This window comes from Protopterus annectens, chromosome 2.part1 (genome assembly GCF_019279795.1).
Source record: "Protopterus annectens isolate FY-2018-M chromosome 2.part1, PAN1.0, whole genome shotgun sequence".
Lineage (NCBI taxonomy): Eukaryota > Metazoa > Chordata > Ceratodontiformes > Protopteridae > Protopterus > Protopterus annectens.
The window spans coordinates 1285105520-1285131563 of NC_056729.1; the positions used below are offsets into that span (position 1 = coordinate 1285105520).

The window sequence follows — 26044 nt, forward strand, 5'->3', positions numbered from 1 at the left end:
TTTTTTTTTGTGGAACAGCGATTTTTTTGCCCTTGGAAAAAAATCGTAGTTCTAAGCGTTCAAGATTGTAAGCTTTTGCTTACATGGGTACGATAAATCATCGTTCGCTTTTTTAAGCGTTCGATGATTTAACATAGACCCAAAATGCCTCTCTCTTGGGTCCATTACTTTTTAGTGTACTGCTTCAGATATATCTGTGGCAACAGAAAACAGTATCATCATCATCTTCAAGGATTTCATAAAGCTCGGTGCAGCATGGAGCAGGGATTAATCTAGTCAAAGATTTGGAACAGATGATCAAATGTGGAGAAGGGTGAGTGTCAAGGTTTAATGTAAACAAATGCAAAGTGCTGTAATTTGCCTATAACAACCCTGGTGTGAAGTATTGGTTTGAGGAATGGAATTAGTGACAAAAGAAGAGGAAAAGAACTACTAAACATAACTGTAGTGGGCCAGCAGAAGTAGAGTGACAGGACAGTGGCAGGACAAAATAGACTGCTGACTTATATTGATCCAGTCCAGAAAGAAACAAAGTGAAGCTTCCATTCCACAAGGCACAGAACAGATCATACCCTGAGTACTATTTGCAGTTCTGGAGGCTGTGCAAGGAAAGTAACATAAGGCTATGGAATAAATCAGGAGAAAATCTACTAAAAGGTCTGTAGGATGAAGAGGAACAGATGCGGATAGGGACTAGAGGAGCTACAAATCTTTACTGCTGAGACTAGAACAGATGTAGATTGAGCAAGATTATTTCAGGGTGATGTAAAGAGGTCATCCTAGACAGGAAAGGAACAGAGAAATGGAATTGACACTAACAGCAGATTATAGAAGCTAGCTATTCCCTGGATATTCAAAAAAGAAGTGGATATGTATTAATATGGAATAGACTTAACATAATGGATGTCTCAGAGGAAATTTACAGAAGTATTCTTAGGAGCATGTAAAAGGAACAGAAATAGTAACGGAAAAGTATACAAGGGAAGTACAAAATTAAATGTCTGGAAAAGACAGACTTGGTAAGCTTATTGTGTTCTTCTATCAAACAAATGTAATATACCCTATTATGCAGAAGGTCAACAAACAGCCTTTTACAAAACAAATGAGCATTTGAATAATAAAAGATACTAGGAATAAATTGTTACTGAAATAATGTAGCCACAAACCTAAGGAATATGTTCTCTAGACAATACAATGTCTAGTGAATATGCTTATCAGTCGAATTATTTTAGTGCATTTTCACTAAAATCTTGGCAAAATTTATCAAGAATCTACCCATTCTTATTGCAAAAGGTACAAGAAAAGGGCAGCATAGACAGGAAGCTACTTCACAGATTTCTTTCATTAGTCATTAAGGCATGACTATATGAGGATATTAAAGATATCTCATACTGTATGCATCTGAAAATAGCACTATGTACTCTGAAGTAATTAAGAAGAATTCATTCACAGTTCCAAGTCATTTCTCAGAAGATCAATGTTTAGTGCCCAACCTGGCTCTGCAGGGAAAAGCTAAGATGAATTAAAAATGGTATGATAGCCATCACACTTTGATGTCAGTAAGAAGCTTAAAGCAACACATCAACCCACTTTCCTGTCTCTTACTGAGGTGTTTTTTCCCTACATCTTGTGTCTGAGGCTTCCTTAAGTTATTCATCTGTGATCAAGGCCACATGTAGTGTAGCAAAGACAAAATGTCAGAGCGGTAAGCCACAGGCCACAAAGTTCTGAGACGGTATATACCACGGGGCAACATGCTCAGAAAGTGTCCAGTCCTTTAGATGCACAACTAACCTTAGTTTTAAAAAGTTGCATTTTTACAAATAATAATAACACATACAGTAATTAAAGATTAGAGTATAAATAAGAAATTTCCTAAACCTGACAGAATAATAATTTTGTTTTCCTGACAGCAGATAAGGTGATATTTTTATCAATGAAAACTAACAGTAAGACAAAGGATGCCGATTTCAACTTTTCCTGCTGTCATTAGATAAAGAATTTGAACATGCTCTTTTTAAACAGCAATTATCAAATCAATCTGGTATCTAACTGCATGAATATGTATTTGAAATGCTAACTGTATGCTAACTAATTCTTAAATAGGATGATTCAGTTTCACCTAGTATAATGCAAAACTCTATAAGGTGACTAAACATTTTTTTCCTGTCTGTCACAGCTGCACTAAAATATGCCAGTCTCCATCTTTGTGTTTCTTGCTAGTCTCCAAGTAACAGAGTTAATTTCCATATGTACTGATACTGAGCTTCTGTCCTGCCTTTAAGGTAGGAAATAACAAAAACTGTTACGGCAAATCAGGACCAGGTAACTTTTAATTTTATAACAACAATCATTAGTAGTGACTATTGAATTAAGATAGCACCACATCTGGACCTGGTATGTGCTGCATCACATATTCACAGCCTCTGTAGCCAGTCATATGATTAGACTTATATCTTAATACACAGGTATATGCATTCTTGTGTAAAGCAGTAAAATAGCAATGTGGTATTTCCCTTTATTTCAAAATCTTAACTGCATTTAAGTTTGCAAGAACATCATTTTACTCATTATTTTCCCTTCATACAGATGTATAAAGTGAAGTACCTGTTGTAACTCCCATTGGCTTGGGTGGCCTAGCTGTATAGCCATATGGCTCGGTTGTGCTACTTCTTCCTGGGGTTATACCAGCTGTCGCTGATTTTGGTGTAGGTGTAAATTCCTCTGATTTGGCAGTCACTGGTCTTGTAGTTGTTGATGTTATAGTTGTTATTAGAGCAGTGGTTGTCCTAGCCATTGTGGTGCTTGTAATAAAACGTGGGGCTCTGGTGGTCCGAGTGGCATCGTAATCCCAAGTAAATGTACTTGTATCATCATCTCCTGTTGGGCCCCATTCAATATATTCAGAAACAGTTGTAGATGGACTGTCCCCACGCAGAAATAATTCCTTGTACTGATAGCTATCCCAGTCATTTTTTTCTGTTTGTCTTTTTGAACGTTTCAAAAACCTCAGATGGGCCAGGTTTCTTTTGCCAAATGAATTTGAAGGGTCTAGTGATTTTGTGGAAGAATGCATGATTTGACAGCCTTTACAAAGAAGGATGGCTAGGAGTCCTCTGTGCTTGTGATGCCTATGAGGCTGGTACCGATACATATCACCCCTTCCATGGTGCTTTTCAAACCTGTTCCACCAGTGACTTGAAACAATCACTTGTTGTCCATTCTGAACATTCCACGATGGAAAATGGGAAGCTCTATGTCGAAGAGAAGGCCTGGATAATAATCTGTAACCTCTGGCTTGAAATACTGGTTCACATGATATAATCTCCATGGCTAAGTGAAACATGGCTAGCAATATCCAGACACGGCTCCCAGCATGGCCTGCTGGACCACATACAGGCTTCAGGCTATAAAAGGCAAAAGTAACAGTATTAGCTCTGTGTTAATACTTACTTCTAACAATATATGCACTCATGATAATCATATCTTCATTATATTGCTAAATGGATTATATTTACACACAAAAAACATTTTTTTAATTCTCTTAATATTTCCCATAAGGGTATATATGACTAAACTATGAAATGTCTTTATAAAATTCATTCATGATTTTATATTACAGAACAAATAGTCGAGCCACAAATATTTTTCATTTACAACACAAATATAGATAGCATTGACTATTCTTTGAATGTGCTAAAATGATAACCTCTTTTAAGAAAATGTCATACAGTGCACGTTAGACAAATTGTACTTTATCTTCATTTAAGTCCAAGCACCACCAAGATAAGATGAACTCATAATTTTATTAAGATGAGAAGTAAATGTTTACCTTTACCTGAACAGACACAGGAAGTGATCTAAAAAGAAGACAATGTTAGAAGCAAAGCCATTGTCTAATACTCCAGAAAACAATCCGTGTTAGCTATTACTTTAGTTCTAAAATATCTAGAATATCCTGCTTCCTCATGAGAGTTGCTTTTAACATCCTGCAAAGTCCTTCTATGACCTTATCAGTTAAATTACTAATCACCAGTACTGCTATGATATAAGAACTAGAATCCTCATGTTGTAGTCAAAGAAACATGTTTTGCTACTGGAAATTTTTAACAAGATAACCATATAAATGACAGCCATCAAAGACACAGAGGAATTGGCAACTGCTTTCTACATTTCTTTACTGCGAAGTAGCCAAAAACGAAAATGTTAATATGAAATTAAATGCATTCTTCTTTGTAGTCTTGAATATACAACAGTTAGAACAAATTTTATAGTCGTTTCATAAGTCAAGATATTTTCATTGTACTATTGACGATTTTAGGATGAGTCTTATATATTTTAAAATGGCATAATTTGTTAGAGTGTGTTGTTTTAAGCATTTGAGTAAATCAGTGCTACAGTGTGCTGTTTTATATTTTAAGGTTTTATATCATGGTAATACAACCCATCAGTATTTCATTATATGAGCACTATTGTGAGATCCCTTCTTAAATGTGTTCTGTTTTTCACTCAAGAAATGCTGCTTAGAGAATTCCAGACATGCATCTGGCTATTAGCAAGTAGCCAATAAATGATAGGGCCCAAGCTCTTAATATTATTATATAGTGAGTCTATTAAATATTTTAATAATTTTGTCCACAAAGAAGTGTTTCCTATTTCAGTACACTGAGATTGTTCTGTATACTGATATAAGAACCACTTTTCTCTGGACTGAACTCGATTCTCACATTTATATGATTTGACTGTTCATGCAGCTAACTCCAGAGTCCTGTGATGACCTCATAGCACTTAGATAACCTATAAAAAGAAAGCCACTCAGTGGAACATGCATGTACACCTACCCTTTCATTTACTGATACACCTACAACAGATGTTAAATACATGGCAAAAGCAGTGGTTGAGAACAGTGCTGCAATACGCTTTCTATATGTTGTTAAGATCAGTTGCATTTAAAACTTATGGCTATAATCTTTGATATTACCTTTAAATCTACCCATAGAAATGATGATTATATGATTATATATGCTTGATATGTGCTTGTTTAAAGCCTTACCATGTCAACCATCAAATGTCCTACAATTGGTTTGACCCGATTCACTCCAAGACAGGAGCATTCCAGTTAACCTGTATATGAATTGATTGAAGAGAACCACCAGTCCATAATGCATGAAGATTACATTATCCTTAGTGCCTCTGTAGATTCTCTTCCCTGCAACCTATTTTTTAGACTCCAGCTATCTGAGATTGACAATGTGAGCAGAGAAAATAGAGAGCTGATTTCAACACTGGCCCTCTGCTGCAACCTACTGCCCACCTATTGGCTCACCATCTGCTTGTTGCTATCAGTATGATCGATCAGTCTAATGAGCCACAGGGCTGACATCAAGGCATTTTTTAGAGTTGCAGCCCTGAGCAATGCCTACATTTAGAACAATCATAGTGTAAATATTTGGACAGATATAACAAGTGAAAAAGAACACTGTTACTAAATAAAGTATTCACAAGTTGCAGTTTATAGAGATAATATTAAACACACTGAGGAAATGCTTTGGAACAAAGATGACTAGACAATATAGCCTAAACAAAAATATATTTGCCCTTTGTGTAAGAAATAGATTTTATGAAATCCTTCTCTTTGAACATAGTCAACGTATGCTGGTATAGAAGAAGGGAGGTACTACTTCAGGCTGGGGTAGTGCAGGAGCAGAGCCAAGTTTTATTATACAGTCTTTTACAAGTTGTAGAGGTCCATCTAATTTGCAGAGGGATAGAACTCCATTTTTAGCAACAGAATATTTGTACAGACATTGATCAGAGGATCATTGGGTTAATATATGCTGAGAAGACATTCATTAGATCAAAACAGTCTATTATGGTGATGGGAATGGAGAATAGGAGTAAAACCAGAGCAGTTATCAGCTTTGTGAATGATGATGCGTGAGGGGATAAGCCATATGTAATCTTAGTGGTGAGGCAGTTTGAGCCATTCCAAAGCATTAAGGGTAATAGAGGGATGGCTGCAGTATTGATTGTCAGTGGCAAATCTTGCAGCCTTATTATATCATGCTTCCAACTTATTAGGATGGGTGCACTGTTTTAGAGATGGGATAAGGTAGGCAGGGGCTAGAGTGGTTTTGGTGATGTTGCAGAGGAAGATTTTATGCCTGTAGACCATCCCTAAATTTTTGGTGAGTCTTTTTATGTTATTTTAAACACGCAAGTCAGATTTAAGGTTATCATCTATAATCAAGTCAAGAAGCTTTGGAAGAGAGTCTACTTCAATTTCAGTTTTGTTTTACGAAAAGATTTGGAAATTTATATGACAGATAAATTATAGACGTTTGATGTATTGATTAAGGAGTATTTATTGAATTTTGAAAGGTTTGGGTTGTTTTAAGTCAGTGAGTGTTAGGTTGATATGTGATATTTCTTTAGATAGAGGCTGAAAAATGGTCATTAAGGACAATCTGGAATGTATGCCATGAAATCTGATTTCAAAGCACAGTACCTCTTGGTAGATGACATTCTGTAGTCACAGAAGAACAGAGGAAATGTGCATCCCTGCTTTGGAATGCACCCTCGTTTGCTTAATAGTTTTTATCAGTGTATGGGTTCATAGGTATCTACTAGACTAGCAGCCTTTGTGGGCCATTATCAGCCTAGCCAATTTCTCTTTAAAAGGTAAGAAAATCTCTGTACCATTTGTCTATGTAGTAAACACTTTAACTGTTATGCCAACCCTCAACTCAAACAAACAATAATGTGGATTCAAACCCTGCACTGTTTGTGTTGTTCTTCAGAACATAATGCATTAACATATTGAGCCAGTACAAAAGGGACTCAATACGATATTTAATTAGCTTTTGCTTATTTTATTTAATTTTCTGCCTTGACATTTTATTTAAATAAGAATTGATTATTTTACTACATTTCCCTTGCTAACACCATAAAGAAGCTCTAATACAGACAAATACTTGGCTTAAAACTCAACACCAAGAAATGCATTATAGCAACTTTTAAGAGGTCTACCACACTTAAAAGCTGATTCAATATCCAAGGATCTGAAGACTCATGTAGATAGTAAAATAGTCTTTGACCAATGTGTGTCCAAGGTAGTAAAATGATCGTTCTATGTTGCTTAACTTATAATAAGCAAGGCATGGCATCTAGATCCAGAGAGGTCATCATACCACTGTAATCGGATATTTTCAGACCCATCATAGAGTATAATTCCCCCTTTGTAATGTACCTAACCAGTCACATACAGCAACTGGAACATCCACAAAGGTTCCTTACAAAAGGAATACAAGGAGTAAACACAATTTTCTCTGCTGATTGCCATAAAATCCAGTCTCATTACTTGGTATCATAAAGATTTCTGAGACATGATCTTTGCCTGGCATACAAGGCATCTCTGGACCCTGTTTTGATGAGCCTTTTGCACATCCACAAAACAAACCGCATCAGAACTACTAGATTAAAATATCTACATTTTGCTTGCGACTTAAATAGGACATCTTGGAGAGACAGATATTTTTTTCAGATTATTCCCATTCTCTAGAACAGGCTTCCCATCCATATGAAGCAGAGTTCCTCCCTATCTGTATTTAACCACAACTTGGACCAAAGGATGGGTGATTAGAAATTCTTAATGCTATAAATAATTTAGCAGAGACTTGCAATAATGCAGTCCTATGGCTGTGCACAGTATTACAGATGTCTCTGTGATTGTGAGTTGTAAATCATCAGTAAATGAAACCTATGCACAGGGTCATTGTTTTTGCTTTCTTACTGTTTACCACTAGCTAAAAGCAAATGTCATGCGCATTATCGCAAGGCATAATATGTGTCTTTAATGGATTTGATGGATTTCTACAAAAGCTTCATTAGTGATGTCAAATAGAAAATTTGGAAGAATATTGATGATAACTTTCCCACAGGAAGTTGTTAGATGGCTTAAAGAATATCTTTACAATGAGTAGTCTCCCTTATGGAAGACAGTAACTACTGGCTTTCCTCAAATATATGGTATTGGAATGTTAAAGAAACAGAGATTTCAAGACTGTTTCATGACTCAGAACATTACAAAGGCTCATGTCCCAAATGCTCAAAAAACACTGACTAGAATAAGGACTAGCTCATGTTGGGTTCTACTCTCACTCAAACTTTAATATACATTTAGGTAAATAATCATGGGAATGGAGTGGAAGGGGTATTTTATGGTAGGGGTACAAGAAAAGGATATTAGAGTTATGGAGCAGGAGGAGAGTCTTTACTGTTATGAAACAATAAGGAAACCTTAGGGTTATGGAGTCAGAAGGGAGTTTTAGATTTAAGGACTGGGAGGGGAGTTGTATGATTAGGAAGTGATCAGGGAATTTAGGTTCAGGGAAGAGAGTTGGAGTTTTAGAATTAGGGAGTGATTGGGGACTTTAAGGTTAGGAAGGCAAATGCAGTTTAGTTGGGAACTGGGTAGCAGTTTTAGGGTTAGAGTTTAGGTTTTGATAAAGTGTATAGGTTTATAAGATTAGATGTTATCTCAAGTTCATATAAATGGGAGTTTGGGCCAGACTCAGTTCAAGCATCTGTGTCATGATTTACTAGCACATGAGCACCTGACATAGATCTTTCATAACATTTTGATCCTCGGTACTCCATCAGCACTGACTTTACAACACCCTTGCACCGTATCAATCAACTTTTACCTACGGAGTAATGAGCAACACAAACAAATGTTAGGGAAAAGGCCCAAAATTACTGACACATTTTAAATACTGGTAGTATTAATACAGAATTTCTCAAAATAAGAACAAAAGTCTGAGGACAAAGTAGGAACAGCCATCAAAATGTGGACAGTTGTGCCTCATACATTTATTATAAATTACTGCTTCCTCATTTCTCTCTTGTTCTTGTTACCTCTGTGCTACGTTACAGATGCAGTTATCTCTGATAAAATCACTTATCAATATTACTCAGTAGTGTTTTATCTCGGCTTCTTAAAACATTTATTGTATTATGTCATGCCAACTGTTTTGTTTTCATTTCATTGTATGCATATGAAGTCCTCTCTTTCTGAAAGACTGTGGAAGATGGAAATTAAGATACTAAATAGAACTGACACATTATAATCTCTATAACAGATCACTGGTTGCTCTCATGTCTTCTGTCTATGCTCTTGCTATAACACTTTATTCAGTCTTCTATCATTCAAACCATTCCACATGCATCATGCTACTCTGCTGCTGGGTCTTTGCTTTCTATCTTATTTACAAGATTTTGTGAAGAAATGAAGTGATTAATAAAAGTCAGGGTGTTAACAGTCACACACTCAGCCTACTGATTCATGTTCAAAGTCATATCATGAAAGACACAATGCAATATTGTTTGAAATGACATGTATGCTTAACTTGTTTTGCTCTTTGTTAAAGTGGTTCATTCACTACAGTTAATGTGATATATTGTGCCAAAACATTCTTTGATGAAAAGCTGGCACAAACTGAATACTGCAGTATTCTACACAGATGTACTAAAGCTAAGAAACTGAGCATTTAAACAATGGAGGATTTCAGTGAAACTGAAAAAATAAACATGAAATGAGTAACTTGGATGAAGTTGGAGCAAGAACCCATGCCTTCTTATCCAATTCACATAACTTTCATCTAGGTTATCATTGAAGTGATCAGTCTTTTAAGGATGAGTCATGTGTGTACACTTGCCTGTTATTCCTTATCATCTCAACTGCACCTTGCCATGTATTGCTAATTAAATAGTGCTATCAAAATTTCTTAAAGACATGTAACTATTCCCCCACTTGAAAACCATCATTATGTGAGTACTAGATTTATTTGCTTGATTGCATAGTGCATATAAAGGCAGGTACATGACACCCATTTTGTGCAAAAGAAATACACGTCAAACAAAAAGCTTTTTATGCTTACTCAGATATCTTGAAGTAAAAAAAAATATGCAACATACAGAAAAGAAGCAGCAACATTCAAAAATGATTTAAAACGATTTAAACAAAGGTAAAATAATAATAATAATATCAAAAAAAGATTAAATGTTTACCTGACTGGAGAAGAAGCATACCACCTCATATACCTTGACAACTGCTTGTGAAAGAAATCTGCACACTGTTCTTATAAGGACACCAGTACAGGAAATAAACACAAAATTATATTCTAGGTTAGTCATCAGTGAGCTATCCAGCTGAAACAAAATAGAAAGATGACTGACTCAAAAAAAATCGTAGCTTTTTTTTTTTGTCAGCTGAGGTGATTTTGGCTACGTGGTTTTAATCTCATAATTTACTTTCGTCTTCACAGAGATTTGTAGATTAATCCTGCAAATTGTTGTTCAGTATGATACATAGTTTTTTCATTCTTGATATTTATAGAAAAACAGCATACCGCACTACATATCCAAAGGCTTATAGTCCAAAACAGTAAACTGCAAATGAAGGCAATTTGAGATCTGTGTGAAAAAAGTATAGGTCTGGAAATGGATTTCCAAATGATGCACTTTGACATTTTATCGATGAAAGATGCATGGTTAAATGATAAAAATACTTTCAGAAAGAAGCAGTACCTTCTGTGAATATTTTGTTTTTTTAGAGAATAATTTGAATCTTTAGGTGCTGGGTTTATCTTCAGCACTCAGTAAAGAAATCTACAACGCACATGTAAATAATATCCCCTCCACCTATAACCAAACCAAAGTAAGAAATACACTTTTTACTACGTATCTGCAGGGAGGGGGGGCAGGGGGGGCAAGCCCCCATGCACCCTCCCACCCACCCCCACACCCCGTAAATTAAATATACCAACTCCTAGATTGCACTACAGTGGAAAAAATATTTTCTAACCCCTTTGTAAAATGATTACCATACAGAATGTCAACATATGAATGTGTTGCTTTCATAAGTTAGTATTCTGAGAAGTGCTGGGAGAATTGAATAGTGAAAAAAGTGTTTATTTTGCCAAACTGTACATGTTTTTCGGCCATACAGGTAAGTGATTGAGACATTATGTTTACATTCTGTATGATGATCGTGATACAGTGAGGTTAAGAAATTAACTTTTTTCCACTGTAGTACAATCTTGGAGTTGGTATATTTAATTTATGGGGGTTGCAGGGGACCTTGCCCCCCTGCAGAAATGTAGTAAAAAGTGTGTTTCTTAGTTTGGTGTTGTTATAGGTGGCGGGTATGTTATTTATGTGTGTGTTGTAGTTTTCAGTCTTATGATGCAAAGTTTCAGTGTTCTGAGTTTTCATTGTTTTGGTTTTCAGTGTTTTGGATTTTTGATATTATGGTCTCAGTATTTTGAGGTTCAGTGTTATGAGATTTCAATGTTTTGAAGAAGATCCATATAGGGTTATGGGGGTCTATATTATAACAGCAAAACTTTAAAATTGCGAACACTCTAAATATCGAAAATGACAGACCTCAAACTTGCAGGACCCCCACACCCCCGCTAAACATATATACTAATTCTAAGATCGCACTACAGTGAGGAAAGGGTAAGTATTTCAATCTTCACTGTACTGCATTCTCACAAAAAGCACTTTGAGGTCCAGCATTTTCGGTATTTAGAGCATTTGCAATTTTAAACTTTTATTGTTATAATATAGACCCAGTTTTGGGTAGTACAGCACTCTGCATTACCAAGTGTAGAGGTGCAGAGGCCTTTTCCCCTGCAAAAATGCAGTTCTACTCTTTCTTTTTTTGCACTTCAAGCATGTTTACATTTGACTGACTTCACTCCACTGAGATCAGGATAGAGTCAAAGCCATGTCATAAAGCCAAATCTTGGTAGTTGCATAATTTTGTCATAGGTAAGCTTTTTTTTTCTTTATTAGATGTTTCAAAATGAAAGCAAGGGATAACGTTCTTTTAACTATTTAAAACTCCTGTATATGTTTTTTCTTAACTTTCTGACTCAAATGACAAGTTATGAAGCTTAACATATAACTAATTTATTTGTATTGCAAAGGTCTGTTCTTAGTCTGGATTATAACAAATATTTTAGTTTACAAATGACACTTTGCTGTTATATATTAATTTAATATTTACAGATAGATAAAGCTTAACATACAGTATGCATGTGTATCTTTGTGTATACTTGGGCTATATTTAGCTTATCCTCAAAGATAAACCCTGGGATTAAATAAACTCCATGATTTTACATCTGTGCATGGTATCATCCCAGTGATATGGCAGAAAACCACACATCTCATAAGGAACACGCCAAAAGATATAAAGGTAAACAGCTGGACATTCTATGAAAATCTGGACAGTTGAGAGGTATGATTGTTAAGTATATGGTCCAAACACAGTACAGGACAATGTACCTATGTGCAGATTATTGTGAATTCCCATTCCTTACATTCTATACTGAAGTTGGGTAAATGATCTGTAAGGGTACATGGACTGCCATGTAAAACAAATACTCAGCAGAAGTTTGTATATTGAATTGGGACACACATATGAATTGCAAGAACGAACACAGGGAAAGAGGACAGGTGAATCAACTTAATGTACAGCAGATGAGGGCATTTCAATGGGAGATGGTAGTAGCAGTAAAATTGATTACGTATCAATCTAGTACAATAGAGACTGCACAGTTGAAATGTGCATTACATGACTGTCACACAAGGTGACATAACAATGGGGAGGATGTCTGTGTGAGATAAGCGTCCTTACCTGAATAATGCAGGGGACATCTATCATGGATGTTACATACAATTGGGGTAGGGTGTATATTGTGAAGCTGTGCAAACTGATTTGTCTGAATATGAATGTAATCTCAACAGAGGTCTCCAGCAAGTAGGACATGTATAAAGGCTCATGGACAATGTTAAGAGAGGCATGCACAATCATGGACAGTGTCAGAATAATAGCACCAGTAATCCCATGCCTCTGGCATGACATACGTGATTTAGAGTAATCCCATGCCTCTGGCATGACATATGTGATTTAGAGTGATTAGTGATGGTTGTGTTCAAACACACTTGTACAACAATTATTATACATCCACACTCTATAAGGGTAATCACACACACTGCCAGGCACTCTAACATCTGCTGGAGGTGGTAGGAGGAACACTGCTATACCTGTATGCAATATAATGATCAGTACAGGCTGGTGTGCATGGTATATATATATATATATATATATATATATATATATATATATATATATATATATATACATGTATATCACAATATTTATCACAATTCACACTGTCATGAATGTTACCCATGCCATTAATGCTGTCAAACACCTGTGTATGTACTGTATGCATCACCAGAACAGGTATCACACATGCATCTGGTGTAACAACTCGATGGGAGTTCTGCACAATCAGAGAGTAATGATTATGTCATAAAAAGAATAACTAGGTATGGCCAATAAGATGTGTGACAGCTCACTGTGACAAAGGTGGTATACTTCAGTTACATGTCTGGAAGATATATAGGGAAGTATATGAAGAAAGGTGCATTGTACTCAGTTATTGGTGCAATGAAGGTTGTGAACTATGGAGGTATTATGGGCTATGATGTGGATGTCCTTTACATATTCAGTAGTTGTGTTACATACAAGGGAGTAATCAGCACTGTGACCACATTCTGGTGGACATTTCACTTAACATCACTTAACATTAATCCCAAGACACAGTTCACATACCTATTGGTGTGATTATAGGATGTGATGTCTACATCACTTGGGTTGTGTGTTTGTTTTCCTGATGTAACAAATCCCCCTATGTTTACTTGGCATTGTAGGTGATGTCACGTCTGTGGCAGCAATCTTTGGTGTGTGCTGATACTGTCTGTATTATACTAATGTCACAGTTGGAATCAATGATTGCCCACAATCTGTAATCCTTCAGAAAGCTGTTTGGACACAAGATGTGTATATCATCTGTGATGTCCATCACTTAAATAATCGACAGGAAAGGGCCTAGCAGACATCCCTGATGCACTGACCTGAGATCACTGGACCTGAGATATAGCTCACTTCACACATGTCAACATATTTAGATGCCACATATGTGATACACTGGTCTACCCACTTGGTCACACCTGACAGTGGTGAGTGAATAGCTCACTGTGGATTTTTGTCAAATGTCTTGTGTTTGTCAAGTTCAAAAGCCTTGTCATCATGCATGCCCTCGATGACCTCTTTGAGGACATTGAACAGATGTAACAGACATGATGTAGCATTAACAACTCACAGGTCTGTTGCACACAGCCGGGATATCACTAGTGTCCATTTAAAAAAGGTCCATTATGACATGTTGGTCTACCTAGTAGATGAGGAGAGTCAGGATGTCTCTTTCCATGCATGCGTTGGCTTTTGGCTCCCAACTCACATGGATGCATGTTGAAAACACCCTTCTACAACATAGTCTGTGTGGAGGGCATGTTGAAGTGTGTATTCAACCATGTCAGGAAGTGTATGTGATGAGTCATGTGATGTTGTCAAAGCCCATTGATTCTGGGTGATAAGCCTGGATGAAGGTAAGACAGTGCAATCTGGCTATCTTCAACTGGCCTAGGGTTTGAACATAATTACTAATGCAGGGATCATTGAGAAACTCTCCCAGTCTGTGGATTAAACCTCATGTCACTAGAATGGTAACCAATTGTCTCACTGATAGAATGCATACTGTAAAAGTTGGTGAATCAACTTATCCCAGTAGACCTGACACCACTGGTGTACACCAGTGATCTGTGCTTGGTCCTTTCCTGTCTGAAATTTATTTCTTGACAGTTCAGGCAAAGTATACGGCCATTGGCTTATCATGTTTGCTAATATTTGCATATTGTGTGCAGTCATTGAGTCTACCTTTGAAGATAACATACTACAGGAGGGGCTAACGCAGACAAATGACTGGTGACAAAGCCACACAGTCTACAAATAAATGCAAAAATCTGTCTTTATTTTGACCTTTTGAAAAGTGGCATTCCCTGATAATTAAAGCATTGACAACAGTCGCGCATTGTTGAAACCAAGTGATGAAAGCACTAGGAATACACATACATAGAACTCTGAACTTCAACCACCAAGTGTCCACACTGGTATTGAAATCCTATGTTGTGCACATCACAAGTCATGGCATCATATTAAAATGTCAGGATTATATTACAGCACTGTACTCAAACTCATCAGAACCCTAATATAGAGTATAATGCTCTCTTTTGCATGTACCTCACCAGACACATGCAGCAGCTGGACAGACCACACAAGTTGCTCACAAAGAAAACACAGTCCATACAAGCCATAACATGATGTATGTGGATAGACTAAAATCCATGTTACTGTAATCTGAATCATATAGGATGAGGTAGTTTCTGCCTGGCCTCCAGGCCAGTCTCTGACCCTGCCCTAGTGGGAAAAGTGCACATTCACAAATCAAATATAGCTGATGACATCAGCAGTGTCTGATGAGGAGAATAAAGCAATAGCAATGTCCCACAAGCTGGTGTAAAAGGCTCTCTGTAATGTCAAGGAAGTGCACAAACACACACACACACACACACACACACACACACACACACACACACACACACACACACACACACACACACACACACACACACACACAGACACACACACACCAGTTGACTGCAGTGAGACTAGAACCCCTACCTGTCTAAGTATACAGGCTACAGAACTCACTACTCTGTCAAGCACCACAGCACAAGTCTGACTTTTGCAAGACTGCTGGTAAACTTATAGTGGATGACATCAGCAGGGCATGTTAGACAGAAGATGTTGGGAGGCCTGCATATGTTCACAGCTTCATAGGGTCATAGGAGGTTGCTAGCCTAATGACCTGAGGGTGTTTGCAAGCTTAGCAGGGTGCTAGCAGCAGTGATTTCATAATCAGCACTGACTGGCCCTGTCCATGACAGACATATGTGCCACCGCATGGGTGAATTTACAATCACCCATCCAGATGTCAAGATTGTGCTTGAATAGGATCTTTGAGGAGCCTAATACAGAGGAGTGGCAATCTTTGAGAATTACTGAATATATGTCTGCACAGCATGTCCTATTTATGTCACAGACTAGATTGAAATCCCTGGAACAAGATATTCTTGCCCCATTTGATTTGCAGATGTCCAGCATTTCCAGTAGGGTGGGGTTTGAGACTGATCTGTAGTCCAGGCATAGCTCATCTCTCAGTAGCCTGCATGATACTGAGTACAGTGACAGGTCTTTCAATCTTTCCATGTATGTCATGTTTTGCTGGCTCTGGATTCTCCAGTCACAAACCTCTGTGTTTTATCCAGTTGGCTAGTGAGGTACAGACACAAGAGAGCATTGTACTCATTTACTGGTCTGACAAGAGTATAGTACATCAGTGTTATGCCCTCTCTGGTCTTGGATGTGACAGTCTTATTTATTAGGTATACAATGTAGAATGTGTGTTTCTCCACTATGGACGCATAAGCATTGAAGTGTATTGCTATCAACATGTCAGGCAAGCAAAAACTGAGGGTAATGCTACTCAATGCTAGAAGTCTAAATCTCAAAATGCACTCACTCGAGGCACTCCTTAAAATGGAGAACATCAATACATGTGCAGTGACTGAGACCTGGTTCTAGGCTCTGGAGAGCACCCCTGCATTACCAGGCTATAAGTCATACCACACTTTTGGCCCTCTAACGTGGACCAGAGCACCAAAGGTGGAGGTGTGTCCATATTCATTAAGGATATCCACACCTCCAGGCTAGTTGCACAGCATAATGCATCTGAGGTTATCCAAGTGCAACTAACTCTGGGCAAAACTGCAACCCAAACAGTAGCTTGCTACAGATTCCCCACCATGCCTCAGGATTCCCATTCCTTTTTTATTGATATACTGGAAATATTAGGGTTCAACCAAACACTCTAAGAAATGGGTGATTTCAACTACCCCACCAATAACTGGGAAAACTACTCATGTACCAATTCCTTCACTCAATGCTTTCTGGAATTCATAAATTCCAATGCCCATGTTCAACTTATCCACACCCCCACCAGGGGAAACAATATCCTAGACCTAGTCATTACCAACATGAGTGACTGGTGTTCCACACCTGAAGTCAACTCCTCATTGGTCAGATCTGACCATAAGCTAAGCACTCTAGATATCCACATCCCACCCCCACCCACCATTAAGGAAACCATGGTAAAAAATTTCTCCAAAGCCAACTTCATGCTTCTTAAGACAGAAGTGGCGAACTTCATGACACCCATGCAGATGGACAATAGAGTTACGATTGCTGAATCCTACACAAATGCACTCTATAAGCACTTACACAAGTGCATGGATCATGCTATCCCAAACAGAACCAAGACACTATCCTCCAAAAAAAGAAAGCCAATCTGGTGGTCCCCTGCCATAAACAACAGAAGGAAGAAACTGTTGCAAAAGAGAGTCAAATCCCATGAGTGGAGGAGCTCCCTGGTCAGCCTCAATAAGAAGCTGAGATCCCTTATAAGATCCTCCAAAGCTAGCTACGAAAACAAAATCACAATTGATTCTAATCTAAGGGCAACCACAAAGCATTCTATAGATATGTCAAGAATCTCATTGACAACACCCAGATCTGCTCTGAGTTACAACTCAATGACACAAAAATCACAGAACCAACTGATATTGCAAACATGCTGGCAGATAGGTTCACTGCTAACTTTACCCCTCTCTCACCCTCTAAAGGGCCCATATCTATACAGGAAGAATGCAGAGTCCCTGTGATCACATCTATGTAGGTAAAAGCTGCACTGTCTAAAACCAAAAACACAGCATCCATGGACCGGACAACATCATAGTCTCATGTCAGGTTTTGTATCCACTAAATGGCGCACAGCAACAGTTATCCCACTCTGCAAAGGAGAGCCACCACTGATCCTTGGAACTATCATCCTATTTGCCTGATGAGCCTGGTCTGCAAGGTCATGGAACGTATCATCATGCAACTCATAAGCAAAGAAATTGGTAACCTCCAAACACAGGACCCCACCCAATTTGGGTTTGTGAAAAGCAGATCATGCTTCTGAACCTGATTGACTTCTTTGAGGCAGTCATCAAAGCCGTAGACAAGGGTAAGGTGGTTCACACAGCCTATCTTGATCTTGCCAAGGCTTTCAACACCATCCTCCATTCTGGAATTATAGCTAAACTCACTAAACTAGGTATAAATCCCTATGTCACAAGATGGGTTGCCAACTGGCTCACTGACAGAACCCACTGTAAAAGTTGCAGACTCTAAATCTGACCTCAAACCAGTGACAAGTGGAGTACCACAGGGTTCAGTCCTGGGACCGCTCCTGTTTGGTATCTACTTATCTGAAGTACAGGCTAACACAAAAGGCCTCTGGCTAACAAAGTTCGCAGATGACTGCAAACTAGGAGCCATAGTTCAGTCCCCAAATAATGTGGACATCCTACAGAAGGGCCTCACTGTGACAGATGCCTGTTGTCAGAGGCATGGCCTCAAGCTCAATGCCAAAAAGTGCATTGTCATCCCCTTTGGTAAAAACTCTGTACCCATGAACTACCACATAAACATCAGTCTACTTAACACCAAATATGTGATAAGAGACCTTGGGTCCCAGTTGGACAGTAGTCTCTCCTTTGATAATCACATCACCACAGTAGGCAGGAAATCCTTCTATGTGGTACACCTCATCACAAAAGGGTTCTCATTCTGGAAAAAAAAGGACATTGCTCCCCTCTACACAGCACTCATTAGACCCATTATAGAGTACAACACCCCTTTTGGAATTTACCTCACAAGACATATGCAGCAGCTGAAAAGGCCACAGAAGTACCTCACAAAGAGGATTACTGGCCTCAAACAGATGACCTACACTGACTGTTTCAAAAAACTCAAGCTTTACTCTGTAGCATATTGCCTACTCCGAGGAGATCTTTGCCTAACATATAAAGCTATGTTAAACCCAGAGCTGTTGGACATGCTACACCTAAAGAAATCCCAATCCCTCTGAGCTACACACTCTAGGGACCTAAACCTTGTCACCACAATGAACAGGACATGCTGGAGGAATAGATCCCTGCCCCAGAGACTTCCTATACTCTGGACCAAGCTACCCATCTATGTCAAGCAAAGTTCCTCATTATCACTCTTCAAGAAAATCTTGATGAGTGGATGGGAAATAAGAAATACACCCCGGGGATTACTTCTGTGCTTCTGCTCGACAGGGGCACAGAAAATTAACTTTCTTGGGTGGTGTAAGAACAGGGAACCTTGTTGGCTAGGCTTACTTAGGCTCTTGGGCCAATAGCCTAGTACCTACCTATGAACCTATGTGTTCCCAAGTCTCATGACACTGTGTTTGAGCTTAGAGGGGTGTTATGTATATAATAATTAGCAGGGATACTTCATTGCCAAAGGGGATAATAACATATTTTTTGCTTTAAGTTTCAGTTTGTTAGTTTGAAACAAATCATTTGACTGTGTCAGCCACTTCTGTAATATGTTAACATAGTTGGGGTAGGATTGTATATGACTTCATCAAGTTGACAGTCATCTGCAAACCTGGTAAGCCACAGGCCATCTAGCTTTGACTGGATTTCAGAGAAACAGTTTCCAAACAGTTGAAGACCCAGCACAGATCCTTGTGGTATTCCACTTTTAAGTGGTCTAGCGGGGATGTGTAGTCCCTAACTTTGACACAGTGTGTTCTGTCAGTGAGTCAGTTGCCTATCCATCTAGTATTGTATGGGTTAATCCCCAGATGTAAGATTGTCTCTATGGCACCTGAATGGGGGACAGTGTCAGAGGCCTTAGATAACTCAGTATAGGTGGTATGCCCTGTTTTCCCTCATCCAGGTCTTTGGAGTCAGTATCAAAGAAGCTCACTAGGTTTAATAAGCAGGATCACCCCTTAACAAAACCAAAGTGGGTCAAGTCAAGTGTGTTTATGGTACCTTATGTCGCTGTGGATAAGGTCCATGATGATTCCTTCCCTAGCCTTGCAGATAAGGCTTTTTAGGGTTATGGGTCAATCGTTCTATTTCTGCATGTTAACATATTCATGTGCATTACATATCACACAACATTCAATATTAATTTCTGTAGTGTAGGTGATATATGTATGAATAAAAGTAATGAGACACCAGGGTTGCAGTGCTTGGGGGAGGCAGCACATGGCTATATTGTAAATATGTGACAAATTGTTAGATAGGGCCTTCAGTCTGTTATATCTCCAGATGTAATTTCATGTCATAGACAGGAAATGGAAAGCAAATAGAAGTAATACATAATAATATTTACTTTTCCATAGTGCAGGAAGCAGTGGGTTTGCACAATGGTTGAAAAAGTGTTTGCAGATGTGAGATACACATTTGCAATACTTTTCCTGGTGACACGTAGTTAAGCAGTGCACAGATACAAGCCACATTGCTAAAGTCTGAGAGGTAATATCGATACTGTGAAACACACTTACTGCTTAACTGAGTTTGTGGCAGCAGGTGTAAGTGCATTGACACATTTATTTTTGAGCACAGATGGTACTGGGTTTGAATCCAGATGTATCTAATACTTTTAAATACTTTTAACTAAATAGTGATAATGCAATGACCATGCAATGCTGACGCGTGGGTTTGCGCTGTGCCCAGCAGAACTAATTGAATGTACATGGTTTCTATTTCTGGCTATCTGAGTCCGGTCTGCAGGTGTTGGGGAACCTAGATACTACCTTGCAATCCTGCTAAGTGCAGTTGCATGATAGATCACAGCAATTGCAACAATGTATTCTTTTTTAGCTTTGCCAGGCAAATGAAATGAGTACAGCCAAACCTGACATTCATTTTCTCTGTTTCCCATGATTGCACTAAGCAGCTCAATGCACAAACACTGTCCCCAAAAACAAAAAAAAAAAGAGAGAGAGAGAGAGAGAGAGAGGACAAAAAAGGGAAAAACAGTTGAAATGATGAAAAACAATCTATGACATACAGACTACAAAATGTTAGTATGCATGAGATATTTCTACAGAAATCTGGATTTGAATTCTCACTCCAATGAACTTTCAGAACACAGTAAACGTGCCTTACCAAACAAACATCTTTGCAGTAGGGAACCGAAACATAAATAAAAAGAAAGGTAGTTCAAATGAAGGAAAGCAATCTATGAAATAAACACTAGAAAATGGATGTTAGTACACTTGAACTATTTCTAGATAGGTTTGCATTTGAACTCTCATTTCAGTGAACCTTCAGAACACAGTAAGGGTGTCTTATCCTTCTTTGCCACACAAACAGTTTTGCAGTAGGGAACTGAAACATAAAAGGGAAATGTAGTTCAAGTAAAGAAAAGCAATCAAAGAAATAAACACTAGAAAATTTTTTTTGTACACGTGAAATATTTCTACACAGGTCAGGTTGGGATTTGAACTCTCACTCCAATGAACCTTCAGAACACAATAAGGGTGCCTTATCCCTCTTTGCCACACAAACAGCTTTCTGTCAAGGAAATGAAATATTTTTCATACAGCCAGCTGGGACATCATCTACAGTAATATGAAACTATATAAGTGTTATTTGTGCACTTATTATTTCTGGATGGGGAGAAGTTTATTTCTTCTCAATGTTAATATTCTTCTATTGTGTATAATTGAAGTGGAGCTTTTCTCTCAAGGTCTACACTGAAAATGGGTAATCTGTATCCAGTCAGACTTTCCTGGTTACCAAATGTCAAATAAACTATAAAGGGGCAAAAGTATAACCTCCTGTGTTGCTGTTAATTGTGATGATGCTGTCCTTACCTTTTGCTTAATGTCTTCTAGGACCATCCAGCATACAGAATATACCATCAGCTGCACATGGTAAGTCATACATTTCTATGTCAGCACTGATGAGAAATTCAAAGAAATATTTTAGTGTGCACTGTTCATGTCAGGACTGTTGTGTGTACTGCTGTACTGTCTAATAGTGGTGCTACTCTTATTTTGTTAGCACATATTGAACTATAGTAATATAAGTATTGTTCCTGTGTTTGTAGCTTATTATCACAGGTGATCTTGACAGCAGAAGTGTGGGACATCTACCACCTGATGTCAGGGTGTCGGTAGACTCTGGTGATGGTGCAAAACAAAGGCGCAGTCAGGGAGGTGCAGAGGTTGAATCTGACACTGAGGCTGACATATAACCATTCCCTGAAATTCCATCAGACACAGCCTATGCCTACCCTTTCCAGTGAGCCCTCAGATTTTGGACAGGTAGAGGGTGAGACAATCGATCATGGGAAGTGTGGCTACTGCGACTTCAGTGCCTGCTGATCTGGCTGTAGCCAAAGTGTGGAAGAGGTGCCATGCAGGAGGTTTGTTAGTGGTGCATGGATGAGGCCTGCTGTCCATCCTCCACATGATTCAGGTGTCTCTTCCTGTGCCACTCAACATTTGTTTAGGGCCATCACGATGGCACAGGTGTGTTCTCATAGGTCCTTTAGAGAAATGCTTAGGGTTGGAGATGTGGCACAAGCTGACATGCATGACTGCCTCCACTGTGTTGCTGATTCAGTGGATTGGATGAATGACACATTGGAATGAGCGGTGCTTAGGACCGAATTTCTGCTCAGAGGGGGATGGCGTTGTGTGGGCATAGGTCAGCCACATCATACATGCATGGCTCACACCTGTCTAAATAAGATGTAGACCTAGCACAGAGCTTGGCTGTGTTCATGCTGACACTCATACACTAATTGCATGTGGAGGACCCATACAGACACACACACACACACACACACACACACACACACACACACACACACACACACACACACACACACACACACACACACACACACACAACAGTTACATGGTTCAACTGTGCATCTTAAAGTTTATTTTGTCTCAATGGCCATTTGTTGCTTCATCCAAATGTCTGCCTGCTTCTCTTTCTTACTCACACACACTCACCAACATTTTGTGTCAGCCTAGGCTACCTGTCCCTCCCCCAACACCTTGTGCAAATGATGACAACTGTGCCATATTTGGATTCTACAAATGCTTTATGCCTGACGCTCAGAGTACACAGCTGACTTAGCGCTTAGTGTATCAGCATTTGTGATGTTGAACTGGTAATTGTACCTTTGATTTATATTGGTCTTTGAAAGTTACACAGTTGATAGCATCAACATTTTTCCATCTTTATTGTTAATGATCTTGTAAAGGTTGAGAAGTCTGAAACTGCAATGGGTATCACTGCTTTTAACCTCTCTCTCTAATGATTTTCCAGTACAAATGTATGGTGCTTAATTCAGGGCATGTGGTGACCATCATTACTTTTGACAGTTATGACTGTGTGAATCTTTGATGCCTGAGGCCTACTAGTTAATAATGGACACATATAAGTCAAATAAGTCTCTGCTATCACATGTTAAGGTCATTTCTGTACAAATCTCCCACCTTTTACTTGCATGCAGTACCAGATAACTACATGCAAGGATATACCAGTCATTCATATTGTTACAAAATACACTCCAGGTTCAGCACTTACCTTGTAAATCCAGCAATTACAACAGTTTTAGTTCAAGGCTGACTCTGTCTGATGCAAGCAGTACACAGCCATTACATGGGAATGTATAGGTTGTGATCATAGACTGGCATCAATGTTTCTATGTGTATGTGCATGGGGGGAAAGCTTTAGGCCCTTAGGTGGTGAGTGAGTGTGTTATGCATTGTCTTTTAGCCAATACAAGAGCATATTGAGCATGCCTACGTATGCCTACACCCAGAGTAGCTGATGATTCCCCCTCTAACTCCTCACCTGCGTGTGGTTGGTGTGACCTTGGCACTGGCAGTGGGATGTTTGCTCCTTCATCTTGTTGATCCTGCTGAAGTTGTTTTCTCAGGATGATGTTGTATAGCATGGCACACAGAGAGAGCAAATCTGCTAGCAGATAGGTTTGGTTTTCACTCCGTTATCCTCTACTGACTTATCATGAACCTTCCTCCACTCTACTCCCACCTTACATATCTAAAGAGAAGTTCCTCAAAGTCCTTTCCAAGGCAAAAAACGCAGTCTTTATGGGACCAGATGACACCCCAAGCTGTCTTCCAAACAGGTTAAAACATGAACTAGCATCACCATTAAGTACCCTCTTCAATCATAGCCTAAGCAGAGGCTTTGTTCCTGCCGAATAGAGAACAGAAACAGTTATTTCCCTCCACAAAGGTGGCCTAGCAACAGACCTGGGGAAATGACAGACCCATAAGCCTGTCCTGCCTCATCTGTAAGGCCATGGAAAGTATCATTATGGATCTCATAAATAAAAACATAGGCGACATCCAAACCCTGGATCCTACCCAGCTTGGCTTCGTCAAGGGCAGATCCTGCCTGTTAAATCTGGTGGACATCTTTGAAAATGTGACCAGGGCCATTGATGAGGGTAAATCTGTGCATACAGCATACCTCGCCTTGGCCAATCCTTTCAACACAATCCCAGATTCAGGCATTACTGATAAATCTGCAAACTGAATGCAACTGTCTTTATTGTAAGATGGGTTGCCAACTGGCTCACAAGCCAGAAACACACTATCATAGTGGGTGACTCCACATCAACCAGCAGACCTATTACCAGCGGGGTGCCACAGGAGTCGATGCTGGGACCCATACTGTTTGGTATACACTTCTCAGAAGATCAGGTTTTAGTTAAGTGCAGTATTTATTTATATTTGTTTCAATGATATATAAATGCATTTTGCTGATTATTACAATAGAAGAATAATGTTTTAACTGTGGGCTTGTTCATTTTACCCTTGAAACAGGACCAGGCTTGCCTAAGGAAGGTGACATAGCCATAAGTGAAATGCTGCTGCAGAGCTTGCACTGTGAATTTGTTGTGGCTTGTATTTTGGGGAATTAACTGTACAACAAGGTTCGTGTTATTGAAGCTATAAAAATAAATCCATTATCTTTAAGAATATTAATGCTTTTCAAAAAAAATAAAAATAAAAAGTAACAATGTAGAAAATTAGAAAACTTGTTTTCAAACTGCCTTCAGAAAAAACAATGCAACACTTGACATATGGGTATATTTATTGCAAGTATTAACTTTTATTTAATTTTGTAGTATCAACAAATCCCAGTTGTACTGATGCTAACATTCAGATATCAGATTGCAATTTAAGAATGTGTTATTGATTTGTCTAGTGTCTTCATTAGACAGTGCAAGATTTATTACTAACTTGGTCTTACTAATTTAGCCACTCTAAAAACTTGCTATTCTTAAGGGGCATGCTAGAATGCCTCTGTATCCCCAGACTTGAACAAATTATCTCTCACAGTTCAGCATCCAGACCAGCTTCTTACATAAACAGCCTTATGCATTTTTAACTCAAAGTATATTGCACTGAATTTGGAACTGCAGGCACAAGCATGACTTGGATTGGATTCTATGCTACCCCATCATTACATATTTTGTTATACGTGTCAGTACGATACCTGTGGTAACACATGCCCTTTTATACCAATGCTTTTCAGCTGTGCCACATCAAAAGCTCCTCCTATGTCAGTTTAGAAATAATCATTTCCATTGTCTGATTACATTTAAGAAGATGTCTGAAACTGCTGGGAATTTATCATTCAGAATAAGGCTGCCAAGAACAATCCAGACTGCCTATGCTTTAACTTATAAACCATTAGTTATGTGTGTAGGATAAAGTAGTTTCAGCTCAGTACAAAAAAAACATAAAAAATAATTAAGGATCTACAAAAAAGGAAAACAGAAGAAGAAGAATGACCACTAAATCTCTACAGGTATGACCTTTTACTAACAAGAAACTGATGCGTGGAGCTGAATACATTGGAGCCACAGTACATAGAGCAGTAGGTAAGAACAAATGCGTGCAGATAAATATCCATTTGAGGAGCCTACAGAGGAAATAGCTAGCAGGTGCACATCAAATTTGTGTACAACTAGATAATAAATAAGCCAAGGAGGTTTTTCATTGAAAGTGGAAAACTTAAATAAAAACTTTGCAATTAACTGCGCACTCTGTGTTTCTGTGGTGATCACACACAC

At 38.6% G+C, this 26044-nt stretch overlaps 1 protein-coding gene across 2 annotated transcripts in view; it reads right to left on the bottom strand.

The window, feature by feature from the left end:
• Positions 1–26044, bottom strand: part of AJAP1 (adherens junctions associated protein 1) — a 1259307-nt gene that overhangs the window by 750497 nt on the left and 482766 nt on the right. For both annotated transcript variants that reach the window (XM_044062794.1, XR_006363642.1), the window contains exon 2: positions 2608–3407. In XM_044062794.1, the coding sequence (XP_043918729.1) occupies positions 2608–3407 (800 nt within the window). The remainder of the gene's footprint in view (positions 1–2607; positions 3408–26044) is intronic.